An 18,693-nucleotide genomic window follows, 5' to 3' on the forward strand; every position below is an offset into this window, starting at 1 on the left:
CTCCTGTCATTCGAGCGGGCTGGGGTCTTGCACCCACAGAATCTACAAAGGAGGGACACTTCCCTGCCGAGGCTATTCGGCCTCCTGGGACTTTTGCTGAGTCCCGTGTCTGTTCCTTCCTTTCCCTTCCACCCTGTTCGTCCCCCAGGAGGTAGTGGTGTGGACAAAGCCATCAAAACTGCCTCTTCGGCTGCCCAGCCTGGGAAGTCGGTGCCCCTCTTTTCCACAATGGAACCTTCCCAAACCAGCCTCGCTCGGGTCCTCTCACTGGAAAAACCTTCTCTACTTCCCATCCCGTCTTCTCCCAGTGTTCTGAAATACTCAGCATTTCCACAACTGCCTGGGCATAGAAGTACTAGGTTTCATCCAATTTATTTTAAAAAAATGTGTTGAGTGTTTAATAAACGCAAAATTCCTTAATAGGAGTTAGCAAAACCAGAGATGAATTCGCAATGGTGTCAGCTTTCGGGAAGCGGACAATCCTGGGGACCAGGAGACGGTGCTGGTAGAACACCCGGGAGCGAATCATTCCCCCAGAGGCAAGCTGATAGGAGGGGCTGCTGGTGGGAGCTAGGAGGAGGGGCTAGGGAGGAGGGCTCTGGGTCGTCCCAGGCAGGGCTTGGTGCACAGAGAGCACACAGCGGTGTGCCCAGGAGAGGGCACAGGACTCGGGCTTGGAGGCGGAGGCGGAAGCCCGTGGGGCCCATCCCGAGCTGGGGGTTGACATCGCAGGCAAAGTCGAGTCAAGGCTCCATATTTGAGGTTTTCTTTCTCAATTTAACTGGATCTAACCAGCCCTTACATAAGAAACGCTGCTGGAAGCCGAGGTTAATTACTGAAGAAAAGACCAAAGTGCATCATTCTCACCAGACCACCTTGACGTTCGAGGCGTGGCCCCCGACGCGGGACAACGTGGCCCTTACGACACACACGGAGTGGCAGCATTGCGCACGCGCGTCTCATCTAGGTACGGCAGGATGCATCCCTCATGCAGCGCCCCAGACAGGAAAGGGACGCAGCTGTGCTCTGAGAGACACTGCACATCCGCGCATGCCAGGGGGAGGGCAGAGGACAAGGAAGTGAGAGACGACAGTCCCCCACACGGCAGCAGAGAATCCCATGCCCCTTTCAAACGGGGACAGGCCTCACGTGGGGAGAGCTGGCCACCAGCCTGCCTGGCAGCCCCGGCCTGAGGCCCAAGCCGGGCGTCCCTCCGCTGTGGTCCTGAGTGAGTGGCCCTTACGACATGCTCTGGGCTTCATGTCCTTTGGCTGTAAGGACACTGCTAACCTGCCATCCTACCAGAATAAGACAAAACCACCTTCTTTGGGCCCCTGTGGCCTTCCCAACCACTCTGACCATCTTCTTTGGGGAGGCCGTGGGCACTGAGGCCAGGCCTGTGGTGTGGGGACACGCCCCAGGGCAAACCTCACCCCACCCAAGACACTGCCAGAAGAGGAGGCCCTCCTGAGCCGGCCTGGGCTGCTGGCTTGGAGTTGGGGGCCCCATCTGCCCCTCCAGACCCAGAGACCAGCCCCAAGTGTTACTGTGTGGGAGAGGCAGGAAGCAAGACCTAGCAGACGGAAGGCTGGGACTTGGCAGAGAACCACTGATTCATCCCGATTCAGAATTCACATAAGCCAAAGTACTGTTGGGTTTTCTTTTTCTTCAATTTCCAGGCTTTAACTCCTAGCACCTATTTATTTCCTCTCGAGACATTTTTTTTCCTGAAAAGAAATTCTCCTGCCTACCTTTCTGTTCGCTTTTCTGTTTGCCTCCTGTTTCCAGTTCTCTATAAGCTACTAAAGGAAGAAAACATCTTTTCAATTCAACCCAGGAAGCCTTGCAGCTGGTCTCTGAGGCTCTGGGCACTGGCATGGAGTTTTGCAAACATGTATGCATATTCTTTTTACTCCCCAAGGCAACCTTCCATCCAAAAGCTACCCTACATCTCATAAGTTAATCAGCCAACCTCAGAAATGGGGTGGGGGTGGGGGGAAATGGCCGGATCTGTCGAGAACTCTGTCATCTGTATGAAGACATCCCAGTGCTACCCAAAGCTACTTACATGAGCACTTTACTCATGACAGAAAGAAAGACTGCCTATAGATCCGATTATGCCTACCTACCTAGAGGCTGGGCTGTGAGTGCTTGTGGTCTCAACAGCCTGTTAGCACTAAGGGACTAGAACATCTGAGCAGGTTGTAGATGAGGCTGGGAGCCACGCGGCCTGCCCCGAATTCTAGAGGGGATTTTACTGCCCCTTCCTCTGATCTGTGAGACTGAGGGAGACCCCACACAGCCTACAACGCCCATCTGCAGGGATTCCACTGCCACAAATGGAGTCTCCTGCTCCTCAACAGTTGTTACAACGGTGGAAGAAAGAACTGAATCCATGAGCACACGTTAGACACACTATGTATCCAGCACTGTAACAAGCAAATACATAGGAAGGAACAGACACAGTGGAGAGCCTCAGTGCCCTGAAATCCGAGACAGAAGGTACAGACACACTCAGCACAAAAGCTAGAAGCAACAGAAGGCAGGACAGAATCGTGCGCAAGTCTGCGTAGTGTGATTAGGGCTGTCCTAACTCTGCCGACTCATGCGTAAGCGGCCTCTCCCCAAATCCAGCGTGGGCAGGTATTTCAGGGCACATGGCTGAAAAGAGACTGACGCCCAAGACAGTAGTGGACACAAGTGTGAGTCTGAAGGGCAAGGTTAAAAAAAGCAGCTTTAAGTCTCTTTCCATTCCGGGGTTCCTCCTGACCCTGCCACATCCGTGGTCGGAGAAACAGAGCTCCCGGGGCAGCATCAACCCGCTCATACCTCCCCGGGCACCAGCAGGGCAATTGATCGCCTTCGCTTTCACTCGATAACCAAGGTGCTGAATGCTGTACATTTTAAGAATAAAATCCCTCCCGTTTTCATCTGAAAGCTGCCAACCAACAAGGAAGATCCTCTCCGCGAAAAGGTGACTTTGAACCATGGGAGGTGGGTTCATTTCCCTGAGACTGAATTTACTCCCCTTTTTGTTTGCTTGGTTTTCTGCTTGTTTGTTTCCTTTGAAGACAGGCTTCTGCTTCCATTTGTGCGTGGGTCCATTTCTTGTCAGTTACGCACAATTACATAACATGCTCTCAACCGGCAGAGCCCTCCTCCCCCAGGCTGAGCCTAGTCCCAACGCAGTGCTGAGGACAAACACACTTTTATGAAGTGATGACATGGGTTTCCTCTCGCCTCAAACTGTGTGCATGGGGGTCGCAGGGCTCCTCTCCCATGCTGGCTCTGTGGCAAGCTGCCCGAATTCCCTCTTTTTTAGCCCTCCCTCCCCCAGCCAACCTGCCCTCTGGTTGGTTGTAAGAAAACACCCACAGATACAGCTGTATTCAGACGGGACACCTATATGGGGGCCAGTGTGTGCAAGGGAAAGATGGGTCAGGAGCCAGTGGAATTATACGCATATACAAGAAGAAAGGTTTTCTTCATCACACATGGAGGGCGATATATACCTCTTTCAACTCTGTAATGTACACAAGATTGAAACCTATTAATAAGAAAGCCTAATGGACTAGGAATGTGTGCCTGACAGAAACTAGCTTTTACAGAGTTTTGAAATGATTCCTAGCTGAGGCAATATGAGCAGCTTGTAAGGGAAAAGAGAGGGCGGGTATTAGAATGCCGTGTGTTTCACGTGATAGGATTCATTTACTCACCACTATTTACTGAAGGCCTCCTATGGCCAGGCCCTGGGCTCCGTGCTGCCTGAACACCCCAGATACCCCAGTGGAAAGAAGTGTCCTTGTCTCTCACCCTCTCCCTCCCCGGCTCCAGCCAAACACAGGCACTGAGGGATCTGACTTCCGTACCCACTGCCAAATCCCCAAGACAAAAGACAATGGTGGGTTCACATGGACGCTTACCCCAGCTCAGAAGCTCGAGAAGAAGTGCTCTGGGGCTCTCCATGGGCTCTGGGAGCACGGTGGCTGTTCTCTGAGGTGCTCGCGTGTCCCTTCCCCTGGGACGGCTTGCTGGGGGGGAGGGCTGCCGGGCCATGGTCACACCCATTCAGCAGGCCCTGGCCAGCTCTGGTGCGGCTCCTCGCTTGCCGGTGGCCCTCGCGCTCATCCTCGCCGGGCGCTGGGATACTTCGCGACACCTTGTATCCATGAGAAATCAGGAGGTCTTCTACGCTGTACATAATGCCCCGGCTTCATCAAAGCTCAGCCCCTGGGACCGTGGCACTGGCAGGACCCACACTGAAGGGACAACAGAGAGCGGGTTTGTGAGGAGTCACTGATGCTCCCGGAACCGCGCCCGACACCTCCCGCTGCCCTTACTCCAACCAAAACCAGGGCCCGGTTATGCGCACAGCACGGTGCCCGCATCGGCCAGGAAGAAGCAAGGATCGCTCTGCCTGAAGTTATTCTCCATCACATTCAACCCGAGAGGGTGGCCGTGGACGCGGCACGGGCCCCGAGGGACGTGGCGGGAAACCCGGGGGCCCCACCCTCTGCCGGCAGCCTCTTGTAGCAGAGTCTGGGACCATGTTTAAGCAACGAGATGATTAACAGTGTCCACCGTTCCCTCCCCCCCCGTCCTCTGAAAACAAGGGGTGTAAGCAGAGAGGACAAAATAAACACAGATTTATTTTTGTGTAATTGTGGGGGAAGCCACAATTACGCCTGGGAGTCTCTAAAAAGAGCAACGACTAGTGCCCGGCTTTACCTTATTACCCTTCGCGCTTCCATCCTGTAGCCCTACTTTGGCTCTCCGAGGGCCGAGCGGGCCCTGTCAGCAGCCGAGCCCTGACCCAGGAGGGGCCGCGGGGGAAGCCCCTGGACGGCACCACAGCGGGGACCCCACACTTCTCCCCTCCCCCAGGAAATCTGTAAGAATCAGATTTCTCCCCCAAGAAATCTTGGGGCAGCTTTTCCCTCTCTGAGCCTGGGGTGGCCACATCCCAGACGCCAGCAGGGTATATGACTTCAACAGCGCCTCCTTCCCGGGGGGCCGCCGTCCTAAGGCCCCAGCACCTGCCGAGAACAAAAGGAAGGGACTTGAGAGCCCATGTGTAAAAACAGGTGGGGCTGCCATGTTTATTTTTACACAAGGGAATCTTCTTTCCTGTGTCTTCCGGGGGTTCGGGGATGGGCCGCGCCTGGAAGAGCTGCAGGAGGAGGCCAGCGGCAGCCCCGCTCGGCCAGGGCGGAAAGCGCGCTGGCAGCCCCCGCGAACAATGGCCGGGAAATGCCTGCGGGCCGCGCACAGGTGAAAGGGAGACACATGTGCTTCCTGCCCGTGCCAATCCCGACTGGGGCCCGCCGTGCCATTCTGCTGACTGGGCGCCTCCCTGCTCTTCATCACGTGCTAGATGATGGGGGAGGGGGCCCCCAAAAGTCCCGGCCGTCAGCAGAGAGAGAGCATCAGACTTTGGAAGTGGTAATTTCCCATTAGGTCCCCACAATTCATGGAAGGCTGACGAGCTCTGGCAGTTACTGTACTGGTGGAAAACTCTCCAGAGCAATTCTGCCCCTCCTGACGCCCCTGCTACGGGTCTTGCAGGGGGTTGTAACACTTGGGTCATTCACGTAGAAATGGAAGGACCAGAGCGGCGAGCACTTGTTCTTTGATTCAACAGAGCAAGTCACTGGACTAGAGTCTGCAGGGGAAAGTGATCCCACTACAAACACAGGACTATGGGAACCCAGAGGCCAGGCCACCAGGCCAGGGTCCTCATTTTGTTCAGGGCTACCCGCCCCCCCAGCACGTAGCACACAGTAGGCTCTTATAGATAACTGTTGAATGAATGCACAAGTAAGAGAAAGGGACATCTGAGCTAGGTTTGGAAGAATGATTAGGAGTTCACTAGCTCAACTGCATGCATGTGTATATGAGAGAGGGGATATAGATTTGGGGTACAGTTATCTCAGAAGTAAAGAAATGACATGGCGGGCGCCTGGGTGGCTCGGTCGTTAAGCGTCTGCCTTCGGCTCAGGTCATGATCCCGGGGTCCTGTGATCGAGCCCCGCATCGCACTCCCTGCTCCGTGGGAAGCCTGCTTCTCCCTCTCCCGCTCCCCCTGCTTGTGTTCCTGTTCTCGCTGTCTCTCTCTGTCATATAAATAAAATCTTAAAAAAAAAAAAGAAATGACATGGCAACACAATCCTGGTAGCCTAGACCAGGGAGGGTCCCCACACAGGCTGGCTCAATGTCCCACATCCAGCGGGCACCACAGTTAACACTGGAAGTTAGGTTTTACTACACTCAGTTTCTCTCTCGTACTAGGTCAGGCTCTTGAAAAGCCGAGCGTGCTATCCTCCAAGCGGCCATGCAGCACTCAGAGGAGAGGGCCATGTCCACCACAGAGCCAGCAGGGCTGCAGTCCACTGCCAGGGTGGGAGAAGCATGCATGTGGGGCATTCTCCTCCTGGGGGAGGAGTTGGTACAGTTGGTCTTGCATGGCCACGTCAGCAGGGTAATCCTATCTCGCAAACCCTCGAGTGGCATGACGACCCAGGCCAAGCCGTCTTCCAAAAAAGATTCAAAGTCTAAGAGCCATAACTTGACCTTACAGGTCTGAGGTCAAAGGTGTACTGATTACTGGAAACGTCTAACTTGTTCTGTCTCACGGAGGCCAGGTTCCCGTGGGGAGCGGGAGCACGAAGCATAGCCACTCCAGCATGCCCGGAGCCGTGCAGGTAAGCCAAGACGAGAGGGGTGACCCGCAGGCCCCACAACCCAAACGAGTGTTCCCAGCCGCCACCCCATCCACGAGGGCTTCTCTCCCTTCGGCTGACATTCTGCACCCTCGGATCCCAACTCAGAGCCGGGGTTTCTCCTCATTTCCACAGCCCTGCTGAACATCACTGCTCCCCTGAAACCGACATAGTTTTTTCCGATCCCTATCAGATTCAGCTTACTTTCTTTAGCATCCTTATCTATTTAAGACTTAATGGGCTGCCTCAAGAGGTAGCAAGCGCCCCATCACGGACACATCGATCCCAGCGGCCACCAGAAGACGCTGATGTGGCTGAGGAGACAGGCCTCCGGTGAACTGCTGGACAAAAAACTGTCCCTTTTAAAGCTTCTTTCTGATCCTGAGATACCAGCGTTCTAAATCAACAGTAATTAATTGGATCGCCCACCCACCAGCTCAAACTCTTGCTGTAAAGACAAACACAGAGAAATCGGACATAAACGTAAGTTAGTAGAACACTAGATTTAACAACTTGGAAAGGTATGTGTACAGTTAAAATAATGCCGTATCAAGTGTGATGCTGACACCGTCCCAGCCGTGACCCCTGGACTAAGTGACTAACTGCACCAAACCACAGTCTTCTGGGCTGCTAAATGGCAATGCTCCTCTCTTCCCCTCCCACCAGACTGTTTTGAGGACCAAGTAAGAATGTGTAAAAGTGTAAATCAGCACGTAAACACAAGATGGTGGATTTAGCATGCTACAGTGGCCCTAGTTTGTAGAGTTACTTGCCTTATGGAAAGACTTCACATCAGTTATTAATTTTCACTATGAAATTCAGACCATTTCCCAATTCCTCTTGTGTCACTTAGGATGTAACTTTTGATTTCCAAGGTCATGCCTGCTTTATATCACCCATATATCTTGGATGGATACTTCAATCTCCATCTAAGTCACTAAGAACAGTATTATTTTATATAGTCCAAAACATTAAGATACAAGTCCTGAGGGCCTATAATGCACCAGGCCCTGAAACTATAATAATGAATAAGACACATTCTTTGCCCCTGAGAATCTTACTGTCTTGCTGTATAGACTGCAGGAAAATAGGCAGAAGGGACCCTAACCTGATCTCAAGGGGTCAAGGAAGCTTCTGGAAGATTGCTTCTAAGCCAAACGAATCCTCCACCTCAAGGTAGACCTACACTGTAAGTATGATTTTCCAGACAGTTCACTTAAGAAATTTTTTCCTTCACTACTTTTGTTTGTTTCCTTGTATTGAATACTCATAGTGGAACATCTAGGAAGAGTGTTCACAACAGTGCAGGTGTCCAGATACAATCTCAGCTATGGGGGTGACATCCAGCATGGGCTGGACCAGAACACAAGAGACAAATGAAGCCACTTTAAATATCTTTTTCATCGCATGAATATCTAAATACCATTCATACAGAGGAAACATTTAACATAAGAACAAACAGGTTTGGGAGCCTGGGTGGCTCAGTTGGTTAAGCGACTGCCTTCGGCTCAGGTCATGATCCTGGAGTCCCGGGATCGAGTCCCGCATCGGGCTCCCTGCTCGGCAGGGGGTCTGCTTCTCCCTCTGACCCTCCCCCCCTCTCATGCTCTCTGTCTCTCATTCTCTCTCTCACAAATAAATAAAATCTTAAAAAAAAAAAAAGAACAAACAGGTTAAAAGAGAAAGCACACTTTATTTCATTCTATGCTCCCAGCAAGCTTCTAAGGTAACCATGAATGTCTCCATTTTACAGACAAGAAAACTGAGGCTGAGAGCCTGAGCTTGTAAGTGAAGATCTGAGGTTCAAACCAAGGTCTGTTTAGCTTCAAAGCCCTTGCTACTTGCCTCTATTTTAGGCTTGCCCATCTAAAGTTCCTTCCTATTAAACAACAGAAGTTTCCTAATTTATCCAATAATGCATAAAAATAAACAAGAAAAGATGGAAGGCATGGTGGCATTAAAATGAAAAACTGTATTTAAAAGGAAAAAAATTTCCTTTGTTCCCTTGGATTAGGATGGCTCTTCTACAGGATTCTTTCCTTAAGCACACCGGGCACACACAGGCCATGCGCACACTCGTATGTACATACGTGTCCACCCGTACATGCATACGTGTACCCACGCACAAGGCCTAATGCCTCGCTTGACTGTGATGGTTTGATGGCAGGGCTAGTATTAATTTTAAGTGCTCAGGAATAGGATTCATTCACAAATAGACTGTCATTGCTTCGTGACCTTGAGCAGACCTCAGATCATTTTTGGTTTCAGGCTCCTACAGAGCTATCATAAAACCTGTTGCATGACTCTGAGAAGCAGACAAACTACATCCATGATAAATGGGAAAGGAAGGGGAAACTTTGAGGAAAAAAAACCCCTAAATTCTAAAAGAAAAATGATCGATACAGAAATAGTCACTCTTATCTACAACATGGATAGGATTTGGACTTCGTGTGAGCAGGCACTGGTAAACCACAGAAGTGTTTGGACAAACGGGAAAGACTGTCTGACAGTCTGGCAGGAAGGTGGAGGATGAAAGTGGTTAGAACAAGGACAGACGTGGGGACAAGCAGTTATGAGTCTCTTTTACTGAAACATGCAAGGGTGGTAATTTTCAAGAAAAGAAGTGCAATGGATTTTAGTCTTGGGTAACTAAGATAATGGTCACTTCATTTAGGAGAAATACAGAAATCATAAATAACTATTGGTTGGAGAAGATGACAGGTACTTTGATTTTAATTTAACCAACCTAGCCCCACAAGATTATCTTTCCCCAAATCACTTCCAAATGGATTTTTATCAGATTATTTGTCCCATCCGAAAAACCTGAATGAGACCACTTCAAGTAATTTTATTTTGTGGTAGATTTCTAAGTTCTTTAAATATTAGCCATGAGTACTTAAGCACAGAGTTGTCCACTCCTTCACTGTAGGGATGAGATTCTGTTTCTCCACGTTGCTCAGTACGTATCTGTTATGTTGAATTGGGCCTGAGACACTGCACCAAAGAAGGGAACTTCCCTGGGCTTCAGTCTTCTCCAGAAGAAGTAAAATAAAGTTGAACTAGAAGTTCTTCGGGGTCCTTCTAGCTCTAGAAATCTGTCCCTCTCTCAAGCCTGTTCACCCTTGTGATGAACAGCATGCATTTCTAAGTCAGCTGGCCACAGTAAAAAAGATACAGCTTGTGGCCATGACACAGAGCAAAGCTGAATAGGTCATGTAAAGATAGAACCTCTGACCTTGGCCCCATTAGCACCCAGAAAGGCCAACCAAGAGAGCAGAGCTGAATGGCCACATACAGAGAAGAGGAGGCGGCGGGGCTGGGTGCTGAGGCCACAGAGCACACCAGCTAGTAACTCTCCATCCAGAAGTCCTGGAGCACAGGTATTGAACACTTCTTCCAACTTATATCGCTCAGGACACTTGGGTCACAGTGAACGTGCCAGGCACGGGGCTCTGTGCTGAAGAACAAAAAGACACAAGCCCTTTCAACACCCTCCCTTGCAGATGCTATGGTCTAGGTTGTGGTGTGTCTATTACAGGCATGCTCATCACCAGAGGCTGAGATTGGCACATGAATGTTACTTTGTAACAGGTACCATTTCCTTCTCCCTTTACATTTATAAAAATAAAAAGTTTTTATTCTCATATTTACAGTTACAAGGCTCCCCAAGACAGTGAAATAAAACTATTAAAAAACACATTAGATCAACCAAAACTTTTCTTCCTTTTTAAAATTTGCCTCGAACATGAACTGAAAATTAATAAAGGAATGAGACAATACCCAATTAAAAATGTAAAACAGATGTTTACTCTCACCAGTAATCAAAGATATGCAAATTAAACCAAAATGCTATTATTCACTGATCAAATTACTGAAGCTTTCAGAAGGCAGTATTTGTTGTAGGCGAGGGCATGATGAAGGGTTTTCCTATTTGTGGGTGTATGACTATGTGGGGGGCATCTGTGTGTAAATGGGTATTTCCTTTCTTAAAAGTGATTGACATGCTATAAAATCTTCAAAAATCGGAAACCCTATGGGCTAATAATCTTATCTTGGAATCCATCCTATTGAAATAATCAGAGATACCCACAACGTCATCTATAAAGATACTTACCCAAGTTTTAATTATAATAAATAAAAATTTAGATCAAACAAATTTGTCTAATTTTTTAAATGTCCTTTTAAGATATGGTTTAAAAAATCCTGATGCATCCACATGGTAGACTAGTATATGTATATGCATGTATAAAATCATGTTTTCAGATATACAAGGGCACAGGGAAATGTTCATGGCACCACATTAAATAGTAAAGACAGGATACAAAACCCTATGTTCTGTACAATAGCAATTTCATACACAAACACACACACACACACACACACACAGGAGAAAAGACACCAAAAGGAAACATATCAAAATATCAAAGGTGATAGGGGATTCTGGTTTTTTTAATGTCTTTATTTATACTTTACTATATTTTATGAGGTCCTGTCATGAAATATATTTGGTAGAACCATAGGAAGTTGCCATGTTGCAGGAAAAAAAAATGGTCAAATACCGGCACTTTCATGTACTTTAACTTGATATGATTTCACCATCAGAAAAAAATTTAGGGGCACCTGGCTGGTTCAGTCAGTAGAACAGGCAACTCTTGATCTCGGGGTTGTGAGTTCGAGCCCCATGTTGGGGGTTGAGTTTACCTTAAAAACAAATATTTTAAAAAAAGAAAAAAAATTAAGAACAGTTTCTTAAGTAGGATTAGGAAAATGTATCTTTGAGAATTTGGAAGACTTAATGAAAATAAAAGAAACACTGAAGAAAAGAATAAACGAACAGTGAATTATATAAGGTTATAAGGGTCTAGTATATGGTACATGTGTCGTATAACCTGTTTCCAGTAAGCCAAAAGTTACATGTTCTGCTGATAAAATCTAATACAAGATTACAAACAGCATCATAAAGGTCTTGATGAGACATTGTTACTCTTCTAGAAAACCTAAAACTTCGCAGTTATATTCACTGACATTCCATACTTAAGATGTAATTAGTCCCTCAAATTGTTGGCAGTTCACTGTAAATATTTCTTCAACTGACAACTTTTCAGTCTAATGCTATGATTAATATATAAGTACTTGCTTTAAACAAGAGGTAAATGGCTAAGACCTAAAACGAAGCAGTGGGGCACGTTGCTAACTGATATATGGACATCTAATGCTTTCTAGGGGTTTTTTTTAAATCACAGAACTATGTGTTTTATTATGAGCAGTAGGATTCCATTTCTCTTTTCAGTCTTAATAATTCAATCAAGACCTCCACAGTCCCAGGTGAAGTTCTGGGACAGTAAGCGCTCACACACTGTTGTTACCATTGCACAACAGTGTGATGGCCGGCTCTTGCCAGAGCCCTCAAGTTGTTAAAATCTCCTAAACATAAAAAGCGTATTTAATCTGTGAAGCATTAATTTTAGTAGAGCAAACATCACTGAGTTCAGTTTCTTTAAGGTGACCAAAAAAAAAAAAAAGGAGGTGAAAAACTTGGGTCTGAGATCAAAAGGATCCTGGAATGCTAATCTTGCTGGGTTGGGTCAGTGTTAAGGCACTGATTCCAAAACACAGAGAAAGAGAAGGAAAGTACCAAATGTTATGTACTTTATTATTTTCATAAATACTATCTCTTCTAACTTTCTGTCTTTTCCCCCCAAGACTTGTGTGAACACACACACACACACACACACTCCTGTCACCTCTTTCACCTCTAAATTCTGCCACACAATTATTGCTTTGGCGACCTCAACCTCTTTTTATGAGACCCTAAATACCTCATTAACATTTCTGAAAGATTAGCAGTCATTAAGAAAAGGAGTGAAATTGGATAAGATTTTTTAAATCTTCTGGAATTTTTGGCTATTTGCAAAAATAACTGTAAAACTTACAACAGATTAGAATGTAATCCCACTACCATCATGTAAATCAAACTCCATGTGTAAAGATTCCTGATGTAGTCTATTAAACTTAGAACACACATAGTTTTCTTTTAAAATATCTTTAGGATAAAAGAGCCGAGGTCTTATAATAATGTTAAAGTTTAAATTATTTCATATAAGTTGTACATTATTTTCTAACTGCAAAAGTCACGTGAAGTTATTCTAGCAGTAAACACTGCAAAATTCAGTGTTTCGGTAAAAAGTAAAAGTTCCAGTAACCCCACTGTGCCAAGAGATAACCACCACCAAGAGTTTGGTTTCCATTTCTCCTACTATTCTTTGTATACACCTACAGTTGCTTTCTGTCTCTCCCCTTTTTTTTCTTCTTTGAAATATATCTTGGTGTCCCTTTATAACAAATTATTTCATGTACATACAGAAGAAACAAGCTTAGAGGTAAGCTATAGAGAGATCACCAAAAAGCAGCAAATTACAAGGATATTTTGTGGTCTAATAATTAATCTTTACCAGTTTGGCCTGGCTGTTCCCAACTATATTGTCTACAGAAAGTTTTTGGAAAATATACTTAAAGACAGTAAAGGTAATAATCCCAATTTTAAACAAGATACCATCAATTTAAATCGAGATAACTGAGGTTTTAGTATCAGGGCAGTTCCTATAGTTTTTCAATGACTTTTAGCGTTTAAAGGCTCTATCAAAGTATTGGAGACTGACCTCGCCTCCCCTGGGCTGCGAGCCCCAGCAAGTGAGTGTCCCTCAGCATTCCTTAACTCAATAGACTCTTGAAACAAAGCACAATAACAAGGTTTAATGAGTGAGATAACCCTTGCCATCCAAGAGGTGAAAAACAACATCTGTTAAAAAACCAAATAAACTGCAGTAATGGGTTCAGCAATAGGCCTGAAATAGGATTTCAGAGAGACAGTCTTTGCTTATCAAAGTAAAAACTACAACAGAACAATTGTTTCAAATCCAACGCTCTGTGTTCTAAACTCTCCCTAGATTAATTAGCGTGAAGTCCCGCCAAGCTCATTAAAAGAGAAACTCTGGACTCCTACAGCAGGGTTGGTGTTTACTGTCCTCCCAAACTAGAGGACTCTCTAGCAAGGACAATGAGAACTTGGCGGAACCAAAGACTTCTGGGCTTTCTTTACTGATAGCATTTCTAGTTTATTTTTAAACTGCACTTAAAAAAAATTATACTCTAAGGATCTTTTCAGATTTGTGTGTGTGTGTGTGTGTGTTTTAACTGAAAAACTGGTCCTTATTTATTCTCCTTATGTACTTCCAATCTCTAGTTACATTTTCTAGCTATTGAACGATAAGCCCTATACCTCTGGAGTCTGTGACTACTCAGATAGGTCATTAGATAACTCTGATAAGCTTGTCAAGCACTCCAGAGCATGTGAATACTTGAAGTTTTAGTCCAAGGAGGTAGAAAGACAAAATTCTCTCTCTCGCTCTCTCTTTTTTTTTTTTTTTGGCACAGACTTTCTCCACCCACCCAACCCCCTTAAATCTCTTGGGCCTGCCAAGGGCCTGACCTTCCATTCTCTTCAGCACAGGGGTGAAGTTTGCCAGGAGGAAGGCCCAGCAGATTAAGGCCTCCTTCAACAAATATTTGCTCACCCACTCTTGGGGGAGTGAAACTGTTTGCTACATGCTGTCTGCCCAGAGTAATAGTTAGGGACCTTCAGGACTGCTCTTCAGCTGGTGGCCAAGATTGAGACACCTAATATCAAGGTAAAAATTCAAACCCACACAACATTATGAGAAACCAAATGAATTTACCGAATTCCCAATTTCACATGCAAACCATCACAAGTCCCCTGAAATAGAATTTGCATGTGATTTCTAAAACAACTATACACACTTGCCTTGCTGCATGGTCTTAATCCAGTCACCTTAAATTCTAAAACTGCCTGACATCAGGCACTGTTTTCCTGAAGTTTAGCCTGCAACCACTCACGTGAATACTGAGTCTGCCATTTTTGTCTAAGTATTTCTGGCTGCCTGAATCCTATGTCCCTCTTCTCCCAGGAATCCTCTCCCTCCCCCCCAACCCAAGTCCCCACCACACACACACACACACACACACACACACACGCACACACACACACCATCTTCCAACCCTCATCTCAAATTTCTTTGCAAACCTAAAAAGACAAAAAGTCAGAGAAGGAAGACAAGAAGATATAGGGAAAACCTCCCAATTGTATGGTCCACACTACTTCATCCCTCTCCCCAAGACAGGCCAGGCAACTAGATTAAGGGAGGGACAGGCGAGCATGGGGGTAGAGGGAGGAGATGCAGGGGATGGGAATGAGGGTGGCAGGGTGTGGGGGTGGAGGGGAGGGTGATCTGCCTAAGCTAATTCCCCAAAGTCCTCTGCTCCTAGAGAGTGTGGATGAGCAAAGAACAGGGCATGACCAGGTTGCACTGGCGTAGAGTTCTAGGTTTTTTTAATTTCTTCTCCAGTAGTGAAATCACAGCTTCTTTTGCAAACCCCCAGAAATATCTGAGGCGCTGGGCGCTACCTCAATGACAAGGAGCAAGAAGGGAGTTTTCAGCTGTAGGTGCTGAACCCCACTGTGGCCAGGGCATCTACGCAAACCCTAGCATTCTAGGGTGATCTGATGGCGACTGGAGGGTGGGGGGAACGAGGGTGCTCAAGAGATCGGAGTGCGGAGACCTGGGCAGGCGGGCAGGCAGGCAGGCTCCAGATCCCACAAACGAGCTGATTAACGAGATTTACAGCACTCTCAGGCGGGGCTCTTTCCTTTCTCCCACCCTTTTCTCTCTCCTTTTCTTTTCCCTTTTTTTTTTTTTTTGCTTAACCACCAACGGCCGGGGCGGGCCGCCCCAGGCACTTGCTGGGAAGCAGGGCGGTTAGCGCCCGAATCCGCGGTCCTGACTCCGCAGAGCAGGGCGCGCAAGGCCCGGCGGAGACCCGAGCAGGGAGCGCGGGGGGCGGCGGCGAGCTCTCAACGTCCCGCGGGCTGGTCCGGACTGCCGGGGGCGGCGGAGGGGGGAAGGGGGGAGGCGGCCACCGTGGGAACCGGGGACCTCGGGGACTCTGAGCAGCGGCTGTCAGTTCCTGGGGTGATGTCCGCGAAGTCGGGGCGCGCAGGCGAAAGGGGGGTTGGCTGGAGCCGGGCTGGCGGGGAGGACGCCGAGAGGGGAGACAGCGACCCCCGCCGTCCCGCGCCCTCCCCGCGCAAGGGGCCACGCGAGCGCTAACGCCAGCCGCGGCCCTCGGCGGAGTCCCGCACCCGGGCTGGACGCCTGAGGGGCGGGGACGCCCCCTCCCCGCAAAGCGGGCGCTCCCTCACCCCGAGGCTGCGGGCGTGGGGCCCGCGGCGGCCGGCCTGGGCACCGTGCGGGACGCCCGGGGCGGGGTGCGGACATCCCCTAAAGCTGGGGGAGGCTCGCACCGGAGCTACGTCCGGGCTGGAGAAGTTGGGGGCGAGCGCGGGAGGCTGGGGGCGAGGCCCGCATAGCGCCATGGAAGCGGGCTAAACGGACGGCGGGAGTCAGGAGGGGCGAGAGACGCCGGGACTTACCGAGCGGCTCCCTCATGCTGCCCCGCGCCGCCGCCGCCGCCGCTCCGGCCGGCCGGGGACCAGCGCGACCCGCCCGGCTCGCTGCCACCACGGCCGAGCATGCCCGGAGCCGCCGCCGCCCGCCCCACCCACCGCTCGGCCTCGCCCCGCCCGGATCCCCGCCCACCGCCCGCCTCGCCCCGCCCTCCGCCCCGCCCCTCCTGCTAGGCGGCCTCCAGGCTCTGGCTCTCTCCGCCGGGGGGCGGCACCTGGGTGGGGAGCCTAGCTCACCCGCCTCGTGCGGGCCCTGCCTGGGTGGGTCGCCCTAAAGGCACAGGTGAGCTGGACACCCTTCTCTCTTTTCCTGTCACTTGGGTTTGGACGGCTTTGACCCTGTGCTAATGTGCACACACACACATACACAAAACAAATATTCATATACAGATGCACACACATTCATGTATAATCACACACAGACGCACACCAACACACGCATATACAGTCACATACAAACTCACACACATATACACACACATGCACGAAGACATTCACATAAAACACACAAACACCCATACATCCATACTCTTTCACAAAAACACAATCAGGGAAGGCGTGAAGAGCAGAAAACGGTGCCCGTGACAACAGCTTAGTGCTTGGGATTTCCTTGTTTAAAAAAAGACCTCTAAGAGTCTTAGCTATAGGCTCAAGGAGACTTTAGAGGTCAGTTAGTCTATCCTCTCTTGTGACAGATGGGGAAACTAAGGCTGGGAGTGGGATTTGCCTAAAAGCGAGAGTAGGAGGAGGTCAGTGGGAGAGTCCAGACTGGAATGAACAGATACTCCTCGCCCACTGCATGTTTCCCTGGCAGCAGTAATTAGACGGCTGCCAGGTCTGTTCAAGGGCAAAAGTCCTTGTACTCTGGAGGGTGGAAGAAAGACATAAAGTGTTCAATTTTGCTGATGAGTTGGGGAGAGGGAGAGGGTGTTGGCTAAGTCAAGTCCACGGAGCCAAACGTGGATGGCAGAGCAGACTGGAGTCCCTGCAGAATGAATTTTTAGAAAACCTCTTAGTCACACCATGGATTTAGGGTTGTGCTCACTGCCACAACACCAGTAATACATAAAGTTATTTGCACTGTCACCATGGACTACCCCAGTCTGAACCCTTCATATGCATTATTTTCTCGTAATCCTCACCACAGTCCTATGAGGGGGTGCCCTGGATGCTGGGGCTCCGGGAGGCATGCAGATAGAAGTTGCAGAATCTGGCCAAAGACCCCTGCTCTGAACGCTAACCACAAGGAGCATATAGGCTAAGAAAGCAAAAAAAGCCAAACACACTAGTGCTGGAGAAGAAAAACAATATAATCCAATGCTGTGTGTTGCATTATCTATAATGCATCCAAGGAAACCACATCGGGGAGATGGGGCAGACAGGACAGCATGATCAGGTGCTCGAGGAAGGCACAGATCCCAATTTGGGGTGCTTCTGCCACTTTCTAGTTGTTTTACTTGACTTCTGTCCACCTCAATTTCCTCTCGGACAAAATGGGGATAAGGATAGTGCTCCTGTCCTAGGAAAGCCATAGTACTGGCACAGAGGGAACGTGCAGGAACTGGCAGCTCCCACCACTGGTATTTGTACTAACAGTGTTCTGTGGGCTGGAGCCGCCAGGGAAGGCTTTGTGGGGGGCACCCGGAAGGACAGCTGCATTGTGTCTAGGCAGAGGCAAAGGACATCACCTCCAGGCTGAGGGAGTAAGATGAGAAAAAAAGAAAATGAATCACAGAGGCTTTTGTGGAAAATCGTAGTCCTATGCAGTGGTGACATTACTTCTTGCCATAAACTCGTCTCTCAGGGACAGAGTGTTTCAATGACATGCAATTCCCATTTGTCCTCAATTTGTCAACTCAATGAAATAACTTTTTTTCTTGTGGAACACCTATATATGCCCAGTACTCTGCAGACACATGTGGAGCCAAATGTTCCTGCAAGATCATTTATCAGCCAGCAAACTGATTAGAACAATGTTATATTGTTGGGTTTCTGGGTCAAACCCACAGAAGTTTTATAATGTAACTGAAATGCCGTATGGTTGTAGTAGGAAAAAAACAAAACAAAACATTGAAGCAATGCTAGGAACTAAGCTAAACCCACCCAAATAAAGTTTAATGAGAGATTGCGTTTCAGCAGAAAGGTTGATAAAGGCAGATTTAATTAGAGGAAGCTGATGAGATTGAGCTACTGTGGATTCTGAAGATGACTTTGCAATTCTGAAGACTTTTGTGGTTTCGGAGCCCTGTCTCTTTATCATGACAACCTCATTTCAAACTGTTTGGCTTCCCTCTTTCTCCAGCACTGATACATCACTAGCCCTACTCTATTGCTTTCCAGCCATGACTAAGGCCATTTGAAATGAACAAGCAGAATGAAAACAGGATAGAAGGCGGTGGAGGAGCTGGGAGATTTTTCTGAAGATTTGAGAAT

At 48.3% G+C, this 18,693-nt stretch overlaps 1 protein-coding gene across 1 annotated transcript in view; it reads right to left on the reverse strand.

The window, feature by feature from the left end:
* JCAD (junctional cadherin 5 associated) overlaps positions 1-16,323 on the reverse strand; it is a 40,677-nt gene extending 24,354 nt beyond the window's left edge. The window contains exons 1-2 of the mRNA XM_034987203.1: positions 16,228-16,323; positions 3,924-4,259 (exon numbers count right to left, since the gene is read on the reverse strand). Of these exons, the coding sequence (XP_034843094.1) occupies positions 3,924-4,201 (278 nt within the window). The 5' untranslated portion in view covers positions 4,202-4,259; positions 16,228-16,323. The remainder of the gene's footprint in view (positions 1-3,923; positions 4,260-16,227) is intronic.
* Positions 16,324-18,693: the final 2,370 nt, after the last annotated feature.

This window comes from Mirounga leonina, unplaced genomic scaffold (assembly GCF_011800145.1).
Source record: "Mirounga leonina isolate KUSES-001 unplaced genomic scaffold, KU_Mleo_1.0 Mir_413, whole genome shotgun sequence".
NCBI lineage: Eukaryota > Metazoa > Chordata > Mammalia > Carnivora > Phocidae > Mirounga > Mirounga leonina.